This window comes from Macaca fascicularis, chromosome 11, assembly GCF_037993035.2.
Source record: "Macaca fascicularis isolate 582-1 chromosome 11, T2T-MFA8v1.1".
Taxonomy (NCBI): Eukaryota; Metazoa; Chordata; class Mammalia; order Primates; family Cercopithecidae; genus Macaca; species Macaca fascicularis.
Window position 1 is genome coordinate 24309834 of NC_088385.1, and position 21632 is coordinate 24331465.

General features: G+C 37.2%; 2 protein-coding genes across 5 annotated transcripts in view; one reads left to right on the plus strand and one right to left on the minus strand.

The window, feature by feature from the left end:
* Positions 1-4388, minus strand: part of RECQL (RecQ like helicase) — a 32851-nt gene extending 28463 nt beyond the window's left edge. For 2 of the 3 annotated variants that reach the window (XM_015430473.4, XM_065523862.2), the window contains exons 1-3: positions 4189-4388; positions 3946-3991; positions 2314-2374 (exon numbers count right to left, since the gene is read on the minus strand). In XM_015430473.4, coding sequence (XP_015285959.2) covers positions 2314-2329 — 16 coding nt within the window. In that variant the 5' untranslated portion in view covers positions 2330-2374; positions 3946-3991; positions 4189-4388. The remainder of the gene's footprint in view (positions 1-2313; positions 2375-3945; positions 3992-4188) is intronic. The other variant, XM_045364841.3, reaches the window with a different exon arrangement.
* A 176-nt stretch (positions 4389-4564) lies between these two features.
* On the plus strand, positions 4565-20861 carry GOLT1B (golgi transport 1B). 2 transcript variants are annotated; one of them, XM_045364842.2, is made up of 6 exons: positions 4565-4724; positions 9642-9733; positions 11142-11320; positions 14999-15080; positions 17967-17999; positions 18397-20861. In XM_045364842.2, exons 1-5 carry the CDS (start codon positions 4700-4702, stop codon positions 17973-17975), a joined length of 387 nt encoding a protein of 128 aa, XP_045220777.1. In that variant the 5' UTR covers positions 4565-4699; the 3' UTR covers positions 17976-17999; positions 18397-20861. The 2 variants fall into 2 exon arrangements, with proteins under 2 accessions (XP_045220777.1, XP_065379937.1); XM_065523865.1 differs by lacking the exon at positions 17967-17999.
* The last annotated feature ends 771 nt before the right edge of the window (positions 20862-21632 follow it).

A 21632-nucleotide genomic window follows, 5' to 3' on the forward strand; every position in this document is an offset into this window, starting at 1 on the left:
ACGCACCATGCTCCCCTTTGCCTCCTCCTCCTCAACCTGCACCTATGACCTCATGGCGGGATCCTCTGTAACTAAGGAAGAAACAAAATGCAGGCCTAATTTATAAAAGATTCTGCATGATATATTGTCACCACCTGAAAGTGAACAACTAAAGCACTCTAGCGTCTTTCCAGAGCGGCCCTGAAAAATATTGGAGATGGGAAATCCTCCCTGTCAGCAGTAAGCAGTGCACATAGTTACTCACTTTGCCAGAGGAATACATCCACAGTACCATAGGCAATGGTTAATGATTAGCAGGATGGTTAGCAACCTGGAAGGTAGCAAATAGGAAAACTGGTGGCAATGAGGTCTGAGAAAGAGATGTATGTATAGACCTCTCTGAACGGTCAGTGTGAAGGTATTTGAGTCCCATGTTAATGCTCACTGAAAACCACCTCCACAAAGGATAAGCATAATTAATCAGGTAGACCAGATGACCTGGACATGGACCACACCTGTCCTTGCACAACCAAATCAAGAACAAAGTGCCTTCTGCAACATGGACTGTCACTCACAAAGACCCATCTGGCTACATCCACAGCTCAGTGCCCAACCTGCAAACAGCCGATACCAACCTTGAGTTCCAATGGAGGCGCCATTCTCTGTGGGGACAGTCAGATGCTTGATGGCAAAGTGACTGCATTGGAACCGTCTATAATGAAAGGCAGCACTTTGTTCTCACTGATACAGATGCTTACTCTGGATATGAGTTTACCATCCCTGCCTGCAGTGCTCTATCATGTCCACCATCTATGAATTCAGGGAATTCCTACTGACTGTCATCGTATTCCCCACCAAATTACTTCTGACCAAAGAACTCATTTATAGCAAACGAAGCACAACGGAAGGCTCATGTTTAAGAAATTAACTGGTCTAACTATGTTCCCCAACACCCTGAAGCAGCTGGCCTGAGGAAATAATGGAGTGGCATTTTGCAGACTCAGTTATGCTGCCGGCTGGTTATCAGCACTTTAAAGGCTGGACTAGTAGCCTCCGGGATATGGCATGCTATACATGAGTGAATAGTGCTGCTTCTCCCATTGCCACAATTCACGGGAATCAGGGGTGGAAATGGGAGTGGAGCCTCTATTACCCTTAGTGATCCACTAGTGAAATTTTTGCTTCCCATCCTTGAAACATCGGACTCTTGCTGGCCTAGAGGTCTTAGTTACCAAGAGAGAAATGCTTGTACCAGGGGAAAAAACAGTAGTTCCATTAAACTGGAAGTTGACTGCTACTTGGCCACTTTGGGTTCCTCATGCCAACAAATGAACAGGCAAAGAAGGGGATTACTGTACTGGCTGGGGTAAGTGATCCTGACTACTAAGAGTAAATCAGACAGCTGCCACACTATAGGGATAAGGAGGAGTATGTCTGGAAAGCAGAAGATCCTCTAAGGCACCTCTCAGTATTCCCTTATCTTGTGATTAAAATTAATTGAAAACTATAATAACCAAATACAGGAAACTACTAAGGCAAGTAGTCCCCACCAAGCAAAGACCCGTTACCAACTGAGAACCAAGGAATATGCAATGGGGAGTTGAAGAAGGCAGTTGTAAAGTACAAGCTATGACCACAGGACCAATTGAAAAACAAGAACTCTAATAGCTGTAAGCCATTCTTCCTTTTTAACATTTGTATATAAACCAAGTTGGGGTTTTTCCATGTATTTGGTCCTTCTCCGATACATTACAGTATTACTAAGGAGGACATGATTCAGCAAGAAGAGAAATAAGCATCACCCAAAGACGAATAAATATAATTTGTACCTGCTCTTTTGGTGAAGGAGTCAGTGTATAGTCAGCTATAACAGAAATAGGCAAAAGAATGATTCTGCTATTGCCTTTATTTGGATACAAATAAGGTGAAAATTAGACACAAAAGGACAAATGTTGTATGATTCCATTTATATGAGGTATCTAAAATAGTCAAGAAACAGAAAGTAGAATAGTGGCTATCAGGGATTAGGAGAAGAGAAGTAATGGAAAGTTATGAATTAATGAGTATAGAATTTTAGTTTGCATAGATGAAAATGCTCTGGAGATGGATAGTGTTGATGGTTGCCCAACAATCTAAATGCATTTAATGCCAATGAATTATTCACTTAATAATAGTTAACATGGCAAAGTTTGTAATGTCTATTTTCCCTAAATAAAAAAGCTGAAAAAAATCATTTCTATAATCAGAATTTTTAAAACAAACATTTTTTTTTTCAAATACCATACAAATAGAAATAGAACAGAAGAACAAGAAAATGTAATCATTGCTACTAACCTGAAACGGACGCCATTCTTTTTCTTTCCAAATTTGTTTCTAAAATAATCCAAATTTCTTTCTAAAAATAAAAGCACAACAGTGACAACAAGTTTTTAAAAATAGTACTATTAATGATGTTCACTCAACAGTAATCCGTCATTCCTAAGCATGGAAAATGTTAGAAAGTAAATTATATACTGCAGTGACCTTTCAAATAAGAACCACATGGTTCTTTCAACACTAATTTTTTAAGGAAAACTCTCTATATTTCAGCTTAATAACTCACAACACTCAGAACAACTAACTCCCTAGATTTAAGAGAAGTGTCCAAAGTCACATAAACGCATACATGACAAATACAGTAGCAATAACACTTAGCAAACATCCACCAGATACAAAGTGATGTAACAAAAAACAGCAAATATTCAACAGTTCTAGCACCCATGGCTATGTGACTAAATTACTATGTTACACAAAGTTACACATGCTGTTCCTCTAAGCCTCTTTCCCTACTTGTAAAACTGGGAGGACTGCAATCTTATAAATTGGATAGATTCAAGTGTACCAGATTAAGCAAAATACATCAACATAAATAATAAATCAATCATCTAACATTTTATTGAGCACTTGCTTTAAATAATTACAATATAAGCTCAATCTTAAAAGAGAAATTGGTATTCTATAGAAATGCTAGATTTTAAAAGGAGAGAACACAACAAGGTTAGAGGTGGGGGGAGGGGAAAATGGTTTGTATTAATGAACTCTAAATATCTATGAATGACTAAAACCTAAGCATGCATATGGACAAGTGGAAAATGGGGCTTGAGAGTAGAAACTTTAAATGCCCCATAATCCTAAAAACACCTCTTCTATCTCTCTAATATGGACACTTTCTAAAACTAAGATGCTCTCCAAAAGTCACTTCTGCCAACACCTATCCTTAGACTGCTGACCTTACGCCCTTTCTACACAGAATTCTGAAGCCACCACTAGGCTGGAAAGATAGGCTGACTCTTTTTTGCCTTGCTAAAGAATGTGGAAATAACCACACCATTAAAAGAAGGCTAAATAGGAGAGTAAACCAAGGACTTCTAATTCTTTATACAAACATCTCTTCACGTAATGGAAATGTAACATTCCATCCATAGACTGTAAGGTCCTTTAGCAGGGCTGGAGTTCAATCTCTTCACCTTTGTATCCGCACAGCCCAGCAAAATGCTTTGATATAGTGAGGGCTCAGGTTTGCTAAGGCGGCAGGAGCTGTTTCTACCCTTACGAAAAGACACAGTCTATATATCCAATTTCCCCCCACGATTTTAAATGACTCCTTTGATTATGCCGTTAAAAGACTGCTCCTTCCCAAAATAACGTGATTTGTTAGCAGAAGATATCTCAACATAAAATGTATCCAGAAATTGAACTACAGCGGGTTTGTCACTCAGAAGTATAAGCTAGGCATCCACAAGAAAAATGTTACAAGGTGACAGCCAGTCATCAATGTTGGAGGAAACGCCACTGAGGTACCACAGGCTAAATCCTCTCTCTCCCCGCCACCTGCATTTAGAGGCAATAGTAATTGAATATTAGTAACGCCCTTCCTTCCGCTGCTGTGAAGCAGGGGATGGAAGAAGCATCCCCAGTAGTATTTACCAACAAATGGCAGCTGCTAATAAACAGGCTTCGGTGGCCAAGGCTCCTGCATGGAAAAGAGTGGGGAGATCAAAAGACCGGTCAGCAGGCGAACGTGCCCCTAAAGGCCCGAGTTCTCGGAGCAGAGCAGTGATTAACGTTCCGGTTTCTCCTCCGCCAATGTGTGGGCGAAAGGAAGTGACCCGCTACAGACCGGCCTCGCCCTCCAGCAGGAAAGGGAAGAATGAAACAAGAAACGCACACCCTTGACCCTTCAAAGCTGTAACAGTAGTTATCCCAGAGCCTCTCCCCACTGAGGAGCCCAGTCTGACTCTCCGGTGTCTGACTCTCCAGTGTCCGACTCTCCTGTGTCCGACTCTCCGATCTCCGACTCTCGGATCTCCGACTTCAAAGCACCCAGGCCTCGAGCCGATCTTTCTTCTGCTCGGGAGTAAAATCTTCCCGCCACCCAGCTGAGAGCATCCACCCTTCCGGGTCGGTCCGTTCAGCCAATCACAAATAACACCCTTCTCTAATTGGTCAAGGGGTGTGGTCACCATGCGCGTCACCGAACAACATTACGATTTATTGGTTGAGATTGGAAGCAGGTTTCGCCAATAGGAAGCGGTCTTAAAGCGGCAGTGAGGGTGGCTGCGTGTTTCCGGAAGACGTGGCGGCTCTCGCCTGGGCTGTTTCCCGGCTTCATTTCTCCCGACTCAGCTTCCCACCCTGGGCTTTCCGAGGTGCTCTCGCCGCTGTCCCCAACACTGCAGCCATGATCTCCTTAACGGACACGCAGAGTAAGCACCTGCTCCGGGGTCCCCGCCTCGAGCCGTGCACACCCATCACCTGGCTGGGTCTTGCCCCTCCACAGGGTCAATGAATGAAGCTCCGGGTTGGGGGCGGCGGCCTGCGAGACAGAGCTAGGGCTGCTGGGACCCTAAGGGGCTGCCTTGGGGATGCCGGGGCTAGACTTGCAGTGGCGGACCTGACCTGGGAGAAGAGTCTGTGGGGCAGGGTGGGACGCCGTAGCTGGGGAGGGGAGCTTTAGCCGAGTCTGTCTCATTCCAGGGTCGCGATGATCTCCTCATCCCCAGTGAGATAGGCGCTTTGTTCTGGGGGCTCGCCACAAGAGAAAGTTTGCGTGGTGCCCACGGCCCACTCTCGGGATCGTTTATGCGCATGACACACTTCGGGTCCTCTACAAGTCCCTGGCTGGCTGGTTATTTGGGAGGCGGTATTTTAAATGTCACCTACAGTAGGCTCTTTTTGAAAATGTGCTTACGCTTAAATGTGGCATTTTGAATATTCGCTTTTTGCCAGTACTGTAAGCAACCTTTTAGAAATCTCTTGAAACATTCTCACTTTTCTACCTGCTAAAGTTTCAAGCAGTAGAGAAAAGTCACTTTGTGTTCCATTAAAGGATGTATTTCGTTGGTATTTTATATTGTGCTTTGTGGCTTGTTTTGTTATTTTAGCATCACTCTCTGCCTGCCACAGAGTTCTCCAGGCCTATTTCATCTCTAAAGCTAGCATTGATATCGGTTTCCTTTTCTCTCATTATAATATTTCCACTTTCCTACTGCTTTTTGTTAATATTAATAATTTTTGTATTTATGTCTGCCCAAGCTCTATGCCTCATCTTTTGATGGTCGTAAGAGTCCCTTTTTGTCTCACTTTGCTTTATCTGCCACGCCTTTCATTTCATTCCAGTTAACTGAGATTTTCAAGATTTTAAGACTTAAACAGTGTATTGAAGTAAAAAATAGAAGTTTATTTAAAATGCCCTATTTTAAAGTGGAGTCTTCATGTGTAGATTCAAGTCATGGCAGACCAACTTCACAGAGCTTCTAAGGCCTCCTACACACACTGCCACCCCCCAGTCAGACTGTCTTCCCTCCTGAGGCTGGACTGCGGCTGCTCCTTGGGGCCACCTGCCCCAACGTTGCCGCCCACTTTGGTCCATTGACCTGGCCTATTCTGATCAAAGAAAATAAAAATGTAGTCTTAAGCGGGTAGGAATCTGGTGTAATAATAATTACTGGCAATTACATAAAGGTATTTTGTTTCAGTTTACCATGTGCTTTCATGTGAATCGTTATGCATTATTCTTACAAGACCCCTGTAAGGCAAACAGAAGCATGCCCCTTTCATAAGTTAAATGAGGCACAAAAGAAATTCAGTGCATGGTCATAAAAAAAGTGACAGAAACAAAACTTGATCCCAGGTGTGCTGGCTCAGAAACCTTTTGCACTGTATCCCACTATCACCTAAGAAGACTTGATATAAACTTTATTTAAGATCTGAGAATAACCTGTGCATAGAAATTATATTTTTGAAGACTTAATATAGTAATGATGCCTGCTTTACATCCTTGCAAAAACAAGAGGGTGGAGATGGACTGTGGGCATTCTCCCTGAGAAGCATTCTCCTCACTTCATTAAATTTTGTGAGAGCAATGAAACTTTTCTCTTTGCTGTTCACTTGTCACATGTTTTAGGTGAAACAGCGGATTGGAACATAAAACGATTAGTGAACCAAATGCATTTTGGATTTCAAATTGTGTTTGTGTGTGAGTGTGTTTAACTGCAGGGATTGGCCATCATTCAAGTGATTTGTCAGGATTATTCTGGGATTTTGGTTTTTAGAGAGAGTGACCAAGCACCGATCAGAGTAGAATAAATGGAAATTCATGATTATTTTAAGGGATTCTAGGACTTTCCTCATCGCCTTCCCACCCGGCCCCAAAAAAAGGCAAGACTTATTCAGAGGGACGGAGGAGGGGCATGCTGCCTCTGAATCTTCATTTCATCACGTTGTCTAAAAGTCTAGTGTGATAATTGCGTTCTCCAGTACAGTTAATGTTCAATTGAATTCTTTCTTGACTTCTGTTTTTCAAAGGGCATAGTAAGAAAGACAATGCTGCTTTTAAAAAATTGTGAATAAGATATCAAAATGCTAACAGTGTTTACCATTAGGTAATGCATGTCTTTCCTTAAAAAATTTCCGCAGTATGCTCCTTATGTTAGACAGATTCGTTTTATTAAATTGTTTTTATATTTTTTTAAACTTGTGGGTAGTTTTTTAAACGTGGGAGGAGTGAAGGAAGATAAGTTTTACTTCTGATGGAAAGAAGGCAGCTCTGTGCAGGGCTTTTGATAGCCAGAGGGCTTATGAATGCATAAGGATAGGGAAAAGGGGGATCCTGGAGCTGAGAATAAGGCATGAGGCCAATTTGAGACTTTTGACCAGTGTGGATCAGGAGCTACTTGGCAATGTCATTGCCAGTGCCAGTTGTGGCAAAGATGTTTTGGGCAATGTCTTCCACTGGACTGTACTGGATAAAGTAGTGGAATATTTTGGTTCCCATGTTGTAGCTGTAGGACGGTTGTCTGTGGAGTGAGAAGACTGGTTGAATGCTGACTCCACAGACTGTTGTACCTGCCTCCATACCACACACACATTTTTGCTGCTTCTGTGATCGAGAACAAGTTAACTTAATACCTCTAGGTCCACAGTTGCACATATGAACCATAGGACTAGTGCTACTTTTAACCTCACAATTTTGTTAAAGAAATTATAAAATTTTTGTATAAACACTTCATGACATGGTAAACCATACTCAGAGATTGTCCTTTTTCACTGCAGTTAATTTTTAATAGTTCTACTTGGCTATGTTAGATAACAAGCTAATATTAAACTTGAATCCCCTAAAAGACGCGCCCTCCAGACGTTCAGTATACTCCAGTGTCCTTGAGTTTCATGTAACCAAACACCTTTAACCTAAAAACTAAACATTCTGTGGGAAGAACTATGGCATTAATGGTTAAGCACATAAGCTTTGGATTCAGAAGACCTTGGTTCAAATGCTTCATTAGAAGTGTGGCTTTGGGCAAGTTAAGTCAACTCTCTAAACTTCATTTTCCTCCATCTTTGAAAAGATGTAATTATACCTGCATTCCAGTAGCACTGGAAGTATTAAGTTATATAAGGTACGCGAAGCACTTCATAAGGCCTAAATCGTGGTAAATTCTCAGTACATAGTAGGTGTCTTTCCATATACTTTCCTTTCTAAAAACATCTCACAATGTTTATGTAATCATCAAGGTTATTTGTGAAAAGATAGAAATTAGTCATATTCAACCAACAAAGCTGCCGATGTTTAATCCTAACTACTAAATAGTTACTAATAGAATTTTACTCGCTCTTTTGTCCATATTTTCCCCTATGAAATTACGTCCACTATCCAAACAGCTAATTTGGTAAATTATCTTAAGGCATTTGATCATGAAAGTATCAGCCTCAAATTTTCATAGGAATGTGTGTTGAATACGCTTTACTGGTGTATTTATAGACCAGGTACCTGAATTATTTTAGACTAACTTTGGGAACAAAAGATGTCTGGAATGGAAGACACTAGTTATTAGGAAGTTGAGCAGGTGGGGAATGTAGAAAAAGCTAAAATTAATGCAAGTTTTCAAATTATCAGAACATTTTATATGACTTAAGATTTTTTAAAGTAGCTGTGACCTAGATTTTAGCTTTCTGGAGCTGAGGCAAAAAGTTAAGCAGTAGATCAGAAATCAGTGATAGGGTATTTTAAATTGTGCTTCTAAAAATACAGTGGCTTCTACTCTGACTCATTTGTATGCAGATTGTGCTTCTAGCTAAACTATGGATTAGTGACTATTTTCTAAAATCAAAACTAAAATGATCAAGGAGGTAACTTAGTGAATTGCGCTTTATAACATTAATAGAAGAGTACATCTGTCACCTTAGACGTTGAGACTTTTCATATTAAAAACATAAGACCTAGGGAATGCACAGTCAATAAAAGTATTAATTTTATATGCAAGATAAACATAGACTTTAAAGTTTGCACCTCGTCTACCACTATATATTCAGTACCTGGAACAGTTCCTTGCATCTGGCAATTGATCAACATTTCTTTGTTTCTTAATGAAACACTAAAAACCTAGAATATTAATATTAGGTAAAACAGGATTCTTTGAAACTTTGGAGAGGTGATTTTAGGACTGTAGACCAAATATGTAAGTGGATTTGTAGTTTGGGTAAATGTGTAGATAAGTCCATAATAAGTAATCAAGAAATTAAAAGTGACGCCTGACCTTGTGAAAATATGATTTTGAGAAGACTGCTACCGTGATTTTCAAAATATTTCTTGTTGCCATTGTGACAAGCAGTGTATAATTGACTAAAGGATATTGTGCTGACCTACCGTAACATTTCTAATGGAGTAAAGAAGGAATTAATTTTAAGGAGAGTAAGAAGGAACTGTAGATATCGTGCATATAAATAATAATTATAGAATGTGAAAGGAGATAAGTAATTAAAGGAAATCTATACATTTATGTCTGATGTGAGAGAGCTTCTTAGGAAGAAAAAAACAAATTATATATATACAAAACCAAAGGTTTAGAATCCTGATTTATCTTTTTTTATTATAGCTATGTCTGAGAAATGCTATCTCCCATATAAGGATTAGAAATTTTCATCATGTTTTAAATTTTGAAATAATTTGCTGATAATTAATTTGTTATAGAGCTAAATAAATGTCATTATGAAGTTAACCTGCAATTTTGAGTACCTGTTTTCGTATATCTGTTAAAGGAAAACTGGAAAGTTTTCTTAGTTTACAGGGATGTTAATGTGAGTTTAATTTTTCTCTGCTCTTAACCATATAACTTATATTGCAGAAATTGGAATGGGATTAACAGGATTTGGAGTGTTTTTCCTGTTCTTTGGAATGATTCTCTTTTTTGACAAAGCACTACTGGCTATTGGAAATGTGAGTTTTTAAATACATATTTTAACTAAATTTATAAGGAAATTTTACCTACGAATGAATTATTACCTGCTATTAAATTTGGGGAAAATAATTCACTATTACTCATAAGTAATTCCTGTTACATTCTCTATTTCCATCAGGAATGAAACCTGTCAGCTTTCTGTTTAAATAAAAGGTAAACACTTAATGAGGTTTTCTAATTCTATAACTACTCTGTTAAGTGTTTGTCATGAGATTTACAATACATTAAATGAAGGCTGCCTCTAAATAGGAGTTCAAAATAGATGACTTGATAGTCTCATGCCTTGATACATTCACTGAAGTATTTTTACTTTAAACATCCGAGACTTTGCATTTGATTCAGCTGCATAAGATAGATTTTTTTTACCCTTTTAAAAAATATATCTCTATGTTAATGGTTGACTTGCTTAGAAAGGGATCTATGTTGTTTATTTGGAATGTGTACTATGCTATTCATGTGTGGAGGTTTTGATCCGGAAATAAATAATAACCCTTCTAAGGCAGTGAAGACACTGTATATATATATATATATGTATACAGACACACGCACACACACATATATATATTTGGGCTTTTAATTGGAAATGGGAAAAGATAAAAGATAGCAAAATTGTTCAAAATTGATGTCTTAATAAATGATAATAGCATTGCTATCCTAGAATATGAAGCTTAACCATTAGGCTTAATCTATATTTGTGTGAAATAGTTTTCACTAAAGAATGTTAATGGAGAGGGCAAGTATTTGGAAAGAAAACCTGGGGAAAGCAAGCTCTTAATACATCACCATTTCTTGTCCACAGAATACATTCAAAATATTTGAAAACACATGGTTGTATTTTTATTTCTGCTGCCACCAGATATTCTAGAATTTATAAAACTAGAATCTTCTTGGCTTCCCGTTGTTTCTTCTGCTATCAACTTAGCCATGTCAATATTTCTCCCATCCATAGAAACTCCTGTAGCCTATGATGAATATTTCAGAACCAAGAGGAATACCCTTGGGTGACATATTTATGGGCAGCTTTCCTCTTTATGCCTTGCCAACTCATCTGCTTGACTAAGCCCTCCTCATCCAGCTAAAACTAGGAAAACTACTGCAGACACAGATGCCCCTTGGTAACGTCTAATCTTTCTTTGTTTCTCTTTTTCTCCATTTAATCAAGATAGAAGAGGAATGAGACAAGTGGAACAAAACTACAACTTTAACATGCATAACCCCCTCCTTGGTTCTGCTTCTTGGTTGTACATTACAGTTCTGTCTGGCCAGTTGCCCACATGAAACCAAACAAATGTGCTTCTTTTTTTATATTTAGCTTTGATTTTACTTTTAAAATTTATGCAGTGTGTTTAACTACCTTTTCCGTGTTGTATTTTTTTTCTCTTTTAGGTTTTATTTGTCGCCGGCTTGGCTTTTGTAATTGGTTTAGAAAGAACATTCAGATTCTTCTTCCAAAAACATAAAATGAAAGCTACAGGATTTTTTCTGGGTGGTGTATTTGTAGTCCTTATTGGTTGGCCTTTGATAGGCATGATCTTCGAAATTTATGGATTTTTTCTCTTGTTCAGGTAAGGTATATTATTGTCTCTTTCAGTAAACCAGTGCGTCAGATAGTTAGTACAAAAACTCAGATATTTACATCACTTGGAGTAAGATGATGATCATTTCCTTAACTTTATTTAAGTTGAATCTTTTATTATAGTTTTAGATGAAGCAACTATAAAAATGTTTATCAAATGTAAATGATTGCCTAACTAATGGTATAAATTATCTTGTATTGTCAGCACAATAAAGTTCATTTTATTGGCATTTTAAGGCACCATCTTTATGTTTGATATTTTTATCAACTAAATAGTGGTTGGTGCTAGGTAGGTAGGTAGGTAGGTAGATAGATAGATAGATCGAGCCAGCATTTTAGTGTGTAGAATCTTATACTTCGTAGTTACTACTACTTGATCCAAATTTATTTAGCACATATACATATTAGAAGATTGTTTACCAAATACACCACTATGGGAGATGTTGATCAGGTAATATTTTGTAAATGCCAATTAGCAGGTAAGCAATAGTATGTGTATCTATCTATGTGAAAATAACTTTGGCTGGGTGCGGTGGCTCACCCCTGTAATCCCAGCACTTTGGGAGGCCAAGGCAGGTGGATCACCTGAGGTCAGGAGTTCAAGACCAGCCTGGCCAACATGGCAAAACCCCATCTCTACTAAAAATACAAAAATTAGCCAGCTGTGGTGGTGCATGCCTATAATCCCAGCACTCGGGAGGCTGAGGCAGGAAAATTGCTTGAACCTGGGAGGCGGAAGTTGTAATGAACCAATCACACCACTGCACTCCAGCCTGGGCAACAGAGCGAGACTCCGTCTCAAAAAAAAAAAAAAGAAAATACCTTTAAGTAGGGTTGGGCTTAATTATTTATTCCAACAGTGCATATCCTTTGTCTTCTATCTGCCAGGCACTGTATTACCCACAGGAGACATAAAAATAAGTACCAAATCTGCTTTAGAAAATCTCTCATTTCTATTATGGGAAGTAGACTCTAAAAATACCAGTAGGATATAGTCATAATGCCATTATAAATGTATATGCAGAATATTGTAGGAGCATGATTAAATAATTAGTAAATTCCGGGAGAGGTAAGAAATGTTAACTGATAAACTGGGCTTTGAAGAATGGGTAAGAATTTATCCTATAAATGAGAAAGGGAATGACAGTTAACAGAAGGAACAGACAAGGCCATGAAAATACACAGCTTGTTCTGAAAAGAATGAATACTCCTATAGAACAGGAGCATATGATCAGTTGAAGGAGATGGTTGGTAATGAAACTGAAAATGAAGTCTGCAGCCAGGTTGCAAACTTCCTTTGATGACTTATTAAGAAAAGTATATCTTAACCTGTAACCAAATTTGGGCTGGGGGAGCAGTGTTTGGAGAAGGTTGGGGTAGTGAGGCACAGGTATTTTTAGGCCAGAGGTGATACACGGGGCAGATGTTTTAGGGAGGTTGTTCTGCTACCAGGATAAAGTAGGTATTAAAGAGAAAAACTGAAGTCAGGGGAGCCAGTCAAGAGGCTGTTAATACAATACAGAGTATAGAGTGATAAGATTGGAATCTTGGGGTACTCTTGACATTTTAGGGTGGGCAGAGAAAAAGAAGAAAACACTAGAAGAAACGAGGAAAAGAGGTGGGAGAAGAACTAGGAGTAAAGCTCATAGTGGCTAAGAGAGAAGAGAGTAGAGAAGAGGAGTTTGTGTCAGCAGATGTATCTTGCAGCAGAAAACTTAAGCATCTTAAGAACTAAGAAAATCATTGGCTTTCTTAATTATGTAGGAATTTTAGTAATGAAAGTTAAAAGCCAAAGCTAATCTTTGAGATGAATAAAAAATGGGAAGTCTTAGTATCATTGACAAGCTTGGAGTAATACATAGGTTTTAGGTTTAGAGAGCTTTGTGGTATAAATACTAGTTTTTGTTCTTGGGTTTTGTTGTGTTCTGAGATATTCTGAGCTGGAGATTTAGTGCCAAGGGTCTTTGGCATTGTTTTTCTAGATATTTATAATCCTAAATAATGACATATGAAATCACACATTTTTATGTTTTAAAACAATACTTAAAATAAAAGTGATCTTTTGAATTCATTACTACTGGGAAATAATTGTGATTTTCTTTGAAACACACACATATACCATCAACATAAATACTTGTCTAACTTAAAAAATTCTACTTTCTGTTTAATTCTTTATTTTGACTTCTGCGGATTCATAACAGAATCTTATTGCTTAATTTCTGAATTCTATTCATGGTAGTATTTTCAAATCCCTATCTAACTCTGTGAAGAAAACAGCTTTTTTTCTGTACTCGTCTTACCACAATCAACACAGAAGACTGCTGTGACCAAATGTGTGGGGGTTTTCCCCATACAGCAATCAAACAATTAGTTGTCTACAACAGACAACAGCTGAGTGTCCTCCCAATGTAGTTCTGACACTGTCTGCATGGAGATAGCTCCAGATCACACAGGTTGAGGGCTCAGTCCCACAACAGTCCTCTACTCCCAGCGATGCCAGCCACAAGCCCCAGGTTGTTTTATTCATGCTTCTGACTGACCAGCTCTAAATTGGGGTTCCCACAATCCCGTTTGGATCTGACTAATTTACTAGAGAGGCTCACAGAACTCAAGAAAACACTGATGTTTACTAGTTTATTATAAAGGCATTACAAAGGACACAAATAAAGAGATGCGTAAGGCAAGGAAAGGGGAAAGGGTCGCAGATCCCCCCCACCCTCCCCAACCCACCAGCCTCCGAGAACCTCCTTGTGTTCAGCTATTCGGAAGCTCCCTGAACACTGTCCTTTTGGGTTTTTATGGAGGCTTCATTACTAGGCATGATTGATTAAATTATTGGCCATTGGTGATCAGCTCCACCTTCAGCCCCTCTCCCCTTCGTGGAGGTTAGGAGGTAGGGCTCAAATTTCCAGCCCCCTAATCTTGCCTTGGTCTTTCTGGTGACCAGCCCCCATACTGAAGCTACCTAGGGGCTGCCACCCATTGATCACTCATTAGTATACAAAAAGACATCACCTTGTAGGGACTCTAAGTATTTTAGGAGTTGTAAGCCAGAAAATGAGGTCAAAGACCGAATATATATTTCACAATATCACAGTACATATTTTAACACCCAGGAAAAGTTTACTTTCTTTGCCTTTTTAAAATCAACTATTTCATTCTCTTCCTATACTAAGGTAGCTTAACTGATCTACTGTTAATTTTAAACTGGTTAGAAGCTGTGGAACTTCTGTAGACTTGTGTTTCTACCAAGAAAGAATGAGACATACTGTGAGGATCAGTATCTGGCAGGCAGTCTCTTAGTGTTCACTAAATGTTTTGACTCTTAGTACTTATTTAGTAAATGATAGCTATTATTATTTTCATGGTTCTACACATATGGTCTCAACAGCCCCTTTCTTTTGATCAGTTTCACCCCACACAACTCATAGTTGGAGAAATCTTCAGCAGTTGAGCTAACTCATAATCTAAATTATAGCTAGGCCTCATGTACTTCTCACATTTTTACCAACAATCACAAAATTTTTAATTAAATTTGTAGTTATTTCTAAGTTTGAAGTCCCTCAATTGTTCAGAATTTTAACAGGATACTTTCTTTTTCTTTGGTTAGCAATTATTTTGAAAATAGAAAATGTAAATATTAAGGACCTTTTTTTCTCTCTCCCAGGGGCTTCTTTCCTGTTGTCGTTGGCTTTATTAGAAGAGTGCCAGTCCTTGGATCCCTCCTAAATTTACCTGGAATTAGATCAGTAAGTAATCATATATTTAGCAATATATATTTTAAGCCAACAGAATACGTATATTCTGCTTTTCACTTCTAGAAATTTGAGTAATTGAAACATGGTTAACTGATGAGTTTTGTATTATGATATAGTTACCCCACACAGATCATGAGTACCGTGAAGACCAAAAAATGAATATTGCTAAACCTATAAAACATGAAATTTTGTTTTACTATATCCATTTCGAGATCCATATTCTCTTTTTTAATGTTACTCAGATTTGATATGCTATGCTACCTTTCTCTCTGAGAGTTCAGGGCATTTTTTATTTAACTTTTATATAATCTTTAATTTTAGTAGCAATAATGTAAAAAGGAAACCATTATTTCCTGCAAATATTTTCTTTCTCCACCAAGTAGCCTAGATTAAGACAGTTAAATAAGGCCGGGTGTGGGGGCTGACACCCTGCACTTTGGGAGGCTGAGGTGGGTGAATTGCTTGAACCTAGGAATTCGAGACCAGCCTGGGCAACATGGTGAAACCCCATCTCTACCCCCGAAAATACAAAAATTAGCTGGGTGTGATGGTATGCGCCTGTTGTCCCAGCTACTCGAGAGACTGAGGTGGGAGGATTGGCTTGGGCCTAGGAGGTCAAGGCTGCAGTGACCCATGATTGTGCCACTGCACTTCAGCCTGGGTGGGTGACAGAGTAAGACCCTGTCTCAAAAAAAAAAAAAAAAAAAGAGTTGAATAAAGCAGTATTATACTGGGATTCAGATGGAAAGAGTCTATTGCCAGCTCTGTTTACAGTTTGAACAAGCTTGTCAAATTTGTTTTCCAGTGTGTGCCTTGGTTTCCATCTTGATAAAATAAAAGGAATCAAATCAGACAAAGGTTAAAGAGAACATTTGCAAAATTAACAAATAGAGTTTCTTCCTTTTATTCAATATTCATTCAACAAATGTTTCATGCTAAACTGCTACCTTGAAGGTAGTAACATCTTTTGGTGGAGTCTTAGAAGGCCATTCAGAATTCAGCTTATTTTTTGCCACCTTAGGAAAAGCTTTCCTGACTCCCTGTGGCTGGCTCGGGGTGTGCTTCCATAACATTCCTGTGCACACCTCTGTTATAGCATTTACCTCTGTTTTTTTCTTTGTTTTTGTTTTTGTTTTTCTTAGAGACAGGGTCTCACTATGTTGCCCAGACTGTTCTCAAACTCTTGGGCTCAAGCAATCCCCCATCTCAGCCTCCCAAAGTGCTGTGTGAGCCGCTATATAGGTGTGAGCCACTACGTGCAGCCTTACCTCTCATTTAATTGTCAAAAAAAAAAAAAGCCTTCAGGCCATGCATGGTGGTTCACTCCTGTAATTCCAGCACTTTGGGAGGCCAAGGTGGAAGGATTGCTTGAACCAGGAGATCAAGGCTGCAATAAGCTATGATCACACCACCGCACTCTAGCCTGGGCAATAGAGCAAAACTTTGTCTCGAACAAAAAAGAAAAAAGAAAGGAAAGGAGAAAGGGAGGCACTTCCATGTAAAACTACAGTCCTTGAGGGCAGAGACAGATTGTATTTTAGTCATTGTTCTATCCCCAGTGACTAGCATAGTATCTGGCCTATAATGGAAACTCAAAATATTTTCTGCTAAGCAAGTGAGCGAAGGATGGCATTTTGTTGACCTTAGGGAACTTGCTCAATTTCAAGACAACACTAGATGACTGTTTCTTAGCCTACCTCCTCAGTTTCAAAACTAAACCAAAATCCTTAATTTCTAAAAGAATCTAGATGATCTAGAATTCAGCTGAGTTGGCTACAATCCTTTTGGCTCTAGGTCCGACCCATATCAGAAGTATTCATATCCTTCTTTGGATTGGTTTCATAGGTCCAACTCTGTCCTAAATAAGTAGGATAAAGTAGCTTTAAAGACCACAAGTTCCAATTAGGTTCCAGGGAAGTTAATCAACTTTCTAAAGTTGTTCACAGATTTTTATAGATGTTTCTAGAGAGAAAGTTCATAGCATTTATTGAATTCTCAAAGAGCTAAAGAATGGCTTACCTATGGAAAAATAAGTACCACTATAAGCCTAATCCTATTTCCATCCCCAGGGTAATTTTAGGATCAGAACCTTACAGCCAAGACAACCTAAATATTTCAAGTTACCTTTGGGGAGAGATTGTTGTGCTTTCTCTCCACTTAAATTTACCTTAACATTCTAATAAATCCGTGTATTCTTCGAGAGCAACTTTTAGTTTCAGTTGCCAGTCACCTGTTTGTGATAATATAACAAAACGTTGGAATGTAGGCTTATAGGGGTATACTCTGATTTCATTTGCATTAATCTGCAAATGCATACAGTAGTGAATGTTACTTATACCTAAAATGGCTTTTGAATGTACTGAAACTTCTAGTTACAGAGTCATAATCATTATTTGTGCCCTTAATTTAAGGATTCTTAAGAATTTGCATAAATGGACACCCAATACAATAGACAATGTTTCTTATCATTATTCATCATGATAAGTATTTATGTAAAAATGTGAATTGTGAAATAAAATAAATGATCAGGTGATTGCTAGAATTTGGTAGTATAACCACCTGGGTTATATAACTTTTAATGTCTCTACCAGTTATATACAATATCAGTCTTTACATCACCATCTGGAATGTTAAAAAAAACAAACAAACCCAACTGCTTTATGTTTGGGGTGTAGTAGCCAAAGTAAATAACCACTTACAGTAATGTGTGTTAAAATTTATATTCAATAATTATAAATTTATGCTTACATCATTAAATCTATCTTTAATGTCATTACCACTTTCAATCCAACGTCCAGAATACACATTTAAAGTATTTTTAGTCAATAACTGTTGTTAACTATTGAACTTAATGGAGTTAAATCTGTTTGTTCAAAGACTACATAGGCCCCGAAGAGATCCACAGTAATGGTCAGTTGAAATATCTTATTGGGTTCATTAATGCATGAATGGCTGACATTTCAGTTTTTTTATGTTTTTATTTTTTATTTTTTGTTAAGCTAGCAGTGTTATCTTCATCTTATACAATTTCTTTATTCATTGTGTTGCATTTTTCATGTTGCACCCTTGAACTCATATGTATAACATGTCATGCAAAAAACAACTTTTAGAAAAAAAAATGTTATACACATTTATGTATCAGAAGATGATGGTGAGTAGTACTGGATTAGCCATTGTCAGTCATACCTTAAATTTGCACAACTCTTCTTGTAAGGCTGGGTTTTTAAAATCAACATTTTAAATATTGATATAATGTTTTGTAATGTTCCAGACTTTCTTTAATTATCTGTTTTTCTTCTCCTTACAGTTTGTAGATAAAGTTGGAGAAAGCAACAATATGGTATAACAACAAGTGAATTTGAAGACTCATTTAAAATATTGTGTTATTTATAAAGTCATTTGAAGAATATTCAGCACAAAATTAAATTACATGAAATAGCTTGTAATGTTCTTTACAGGAGTTCAAAACGTATAGCCTACAAAGTACCAGCAGCAAAATAGCAAAGAAGCAATGAAAACAGGCTTCTACTCAAGTGAACTAAGAAGTCAGCAAGCAAACTGAGAGAGATGAAATCCATGTTACGATGCTTATGAAACTCTTGAAGGCTATTTGTATTGTTTTTCCACAATGTGCGAAACTCGGCTATCCTTAGAGAACTGTGGTGCCTGTTTCTTTTCTTTTTCTTTTGAAAGCTCAGGAGCATCCATAGGCATTTGCTTTTTAGAAATGTCCACTGCAATGGCAAAAATATTTCCAGTTGCACTGTATCTCTGGAAGTGATGCATGAATTCAATTGGATTATGTCATTTTAATGTATTAAAACCAAGGAAACCCCATTTTTGATGTATGGATTACTTTTTTTTTTTGTAAACATGGTTAAAATAAAACTTTTGTGGTTCTTCTGAATCTTAATATTTCAAAGCCAGGTGAAAATCTGAACTAGATATTCTTTGTTGGAATATTCAAAGGTCATTCTTTACTAACCTTTAGTTCCCAAATTATAACTGACTAAGTTTGGTCAGCAACATACTCTAGAAATTCTCATACTTCTTGGGAATCTGCCCTCCTAAGTATCTGTTTATATCATTCATTACATGTAAGTATTTAACAAAAAAGCATTCTTGACCATGAATGAAGTAGTTTGTTTCGTGGCTTGTCTCATTGAATAGTCTTGTTGAAGATACTAAATGATGCAAACCAAATGGATTTTTTCCATGTCATGATGTAATTTTTCTTTCTTTTTTTTAATTTTAGCAGTGGCTTATTATTTTGTTTTTCATAAATTAAAATAACTTTTGATAATGTTTACTTTAAGACATTAACATGTTAAAAGGTTAAACTTAGGCTATTTTTAAAGGGCTATTCATTTAATCTGAGTTTTCCCTTATTTTCAGCTTTTTCCTTTTAAGCATGACATATCCTTCATATGATCACTCGAGTTAATTACAAAATACATGAGTTCACATGCTAAAGTTATTTCACTGTAATTAAACTGGCTATAGTTTCTTAAGAACATGACACTAAAAAAAAAATGTGTTCTTTTTTCCACCATTGCTGATTATTAGACAGTAGGAAATAGCTGTTTTCTTTAGTTTTACAAGATGTGACAGCTTTAGTGATAAATGTAGGGAAACATTTCAACAGCGATAGTACTATTTGTTTTACCACTGATTGCACTGTTTCCTTTTTTTAACAGTTGCAAAGCTTTTTAATGCATAAAAGTATAATTGAAATGTGTGGTATTTATTTACAAACATGTCTACAAAAATAGATTACAGCTTATTTTATTTGTAGTTAAATCTCTCGATACACAGAGAACTCCCAGTCTTGCTCATCTAAATAAGGAAAGACTTTGGTGTATAGTGTAATGGTTTAGTCTTGAGGATTACTGACATTTTTGGTACTTGGATTTGACTTAATGATATGTCTGTGAAAATGCGGTAATGACAAATGGAGACTCCTACCTCAATAGTTAATGGAATAATAAGAGCCTACTGTTGTGTCTAATGTTCTTCAAAAAAGTAATATCCTCACTTGGAGAGTGTCAAATACATACTTTGAGGATTGACTTATATAAGGTGCCCTGTAGAACTCTGTTACACATATTTTCAACCCATATTATTTACAATGTCTTGATAATTCTACCTTTTTAGAGCAAGAATAGTATCTGCTAATGTAAGGGACATCTGTATTTAACTCCTTTGTAGACATGAATTTCTATCAAAATGTTCTTTGCACTGTAACAGAGATTCTTTTTTTCAACAATCTTAATTCAAAAGCATTAGTAGACTTGAAAGGGTTTGATAATCTCCCAGTCCTTAGTAAGATTGAGAGGCTGGAGCAGTTTTCAGTTTTAAATGAGTCTGCGGTTAATATCAAATGTGAGTTTGGGACTGCCTGGCAACACTTATATTTCTTATTCAGAACCCTTGATGAGACTATTTTTAAACATACTAGTCTTCTGATAGAAAGCACTATACATCCTATTGTTTCTTTCTTTCCAAAATCAGCCTTCTGTCTGTAACAAAAATGTACTTTATAGAGATGGAGGAAAAGGTCTAATACTACATAGCCTTAAGTGTTTCTGTCATTGTTAAGTGTATTTTCTGTAACAGAAACATATTTGGAATGTTTTTCTTTTCCCCTTATAAATTGTAATTCCTGAAATACTGCTGCTTTAAAAAGTCTCACTGTCAGATTATATTATCTAACAATTGAATATTGTAAATATACTTGTCTTACCTCTCAATAAAAGGGTACTTTTCTATTAATTGGTCGTCAAGTATATCTGTGTTATGAAGTTCTAAAAGCTAGTTTAGCACTGTGAAATAACCTCATTTTTAAAAAATTAACCTTATATGCAATTTTTTCTTATTTATCAAATGATCTTCACATCTTTCATTTCCAAATTGTTGAAATGTACTAATGAATACAAATAGACTTCAAGTAAGCAAAAACATTCTTAATTTTGACAACTGTAAAATAAAAGAAAGTCACTTAACCTTGGGCAATATGCTACTTTTTAAAAATCAGACTCTTAAGTTTGTATATTATGTTATTCAATAGACATTTTCTGAGTACCCCTTGAATGCTAAAAGTCCTGTGTTGAATGTGGGAGACTGAGGAGAACAAGATGTGCCATCTGCTCATTAATTGTTTACAATGTTAACATTGCTCATAAATTCTTAGCCGTGTTTCCAAACAACTTGTCCTGACTTACACTGCAAACAAATGGTGGTAGAAGAATTTGTGGTCTAAACACCCCAACCTCTTATTTTTCTCCCAGTCAAGAGTTGCTAAAACTATTCAACCTTCAGCTGTGTTTCTTTGTGGCGGGGGGTAGAGAATTGTTTTTAATGTAGGCCTAGGGATTTAAAACTGTCACTGTTATTTGGGTTATCCAGAAGCCTGCCACAGAATTTGTATTGCCACAGGCAGTTGGGACAGTTTTCTGAAAGCTGCTATGATTGTTACCATTAATTGCAAAATTTAAAAAGTGGTCAGGGAATTTAGAAATTAGAGGAGAATTTTTCTCAGAATGG

What these genes read in the sequence shown, in the direction of transcription:
- GOLT1B (XM_065523865.1), top strand. Translation starts at nt 4,700, where the DNA reads ATGATCTCCTTAACGGACACGCAGA. An exon ending in CTCCTTAACGGACACGCAGA is followed by an intron (nt 4,725 to 9,641) that starts GTAAGCACCTGC and finishes CTTATATTGCAG; the next exon opens with AAATTGGAATGGGATTAACA. An exon ending in CACTACTGGCTATTGGAAAT is followed by an intron (nt 9,734 to 11,141) that starts GTGAGTTTTTAA and finishes TTTCTCTTTTAG; the next exon opens with GTTTTATTTGTCGCCGGCTT.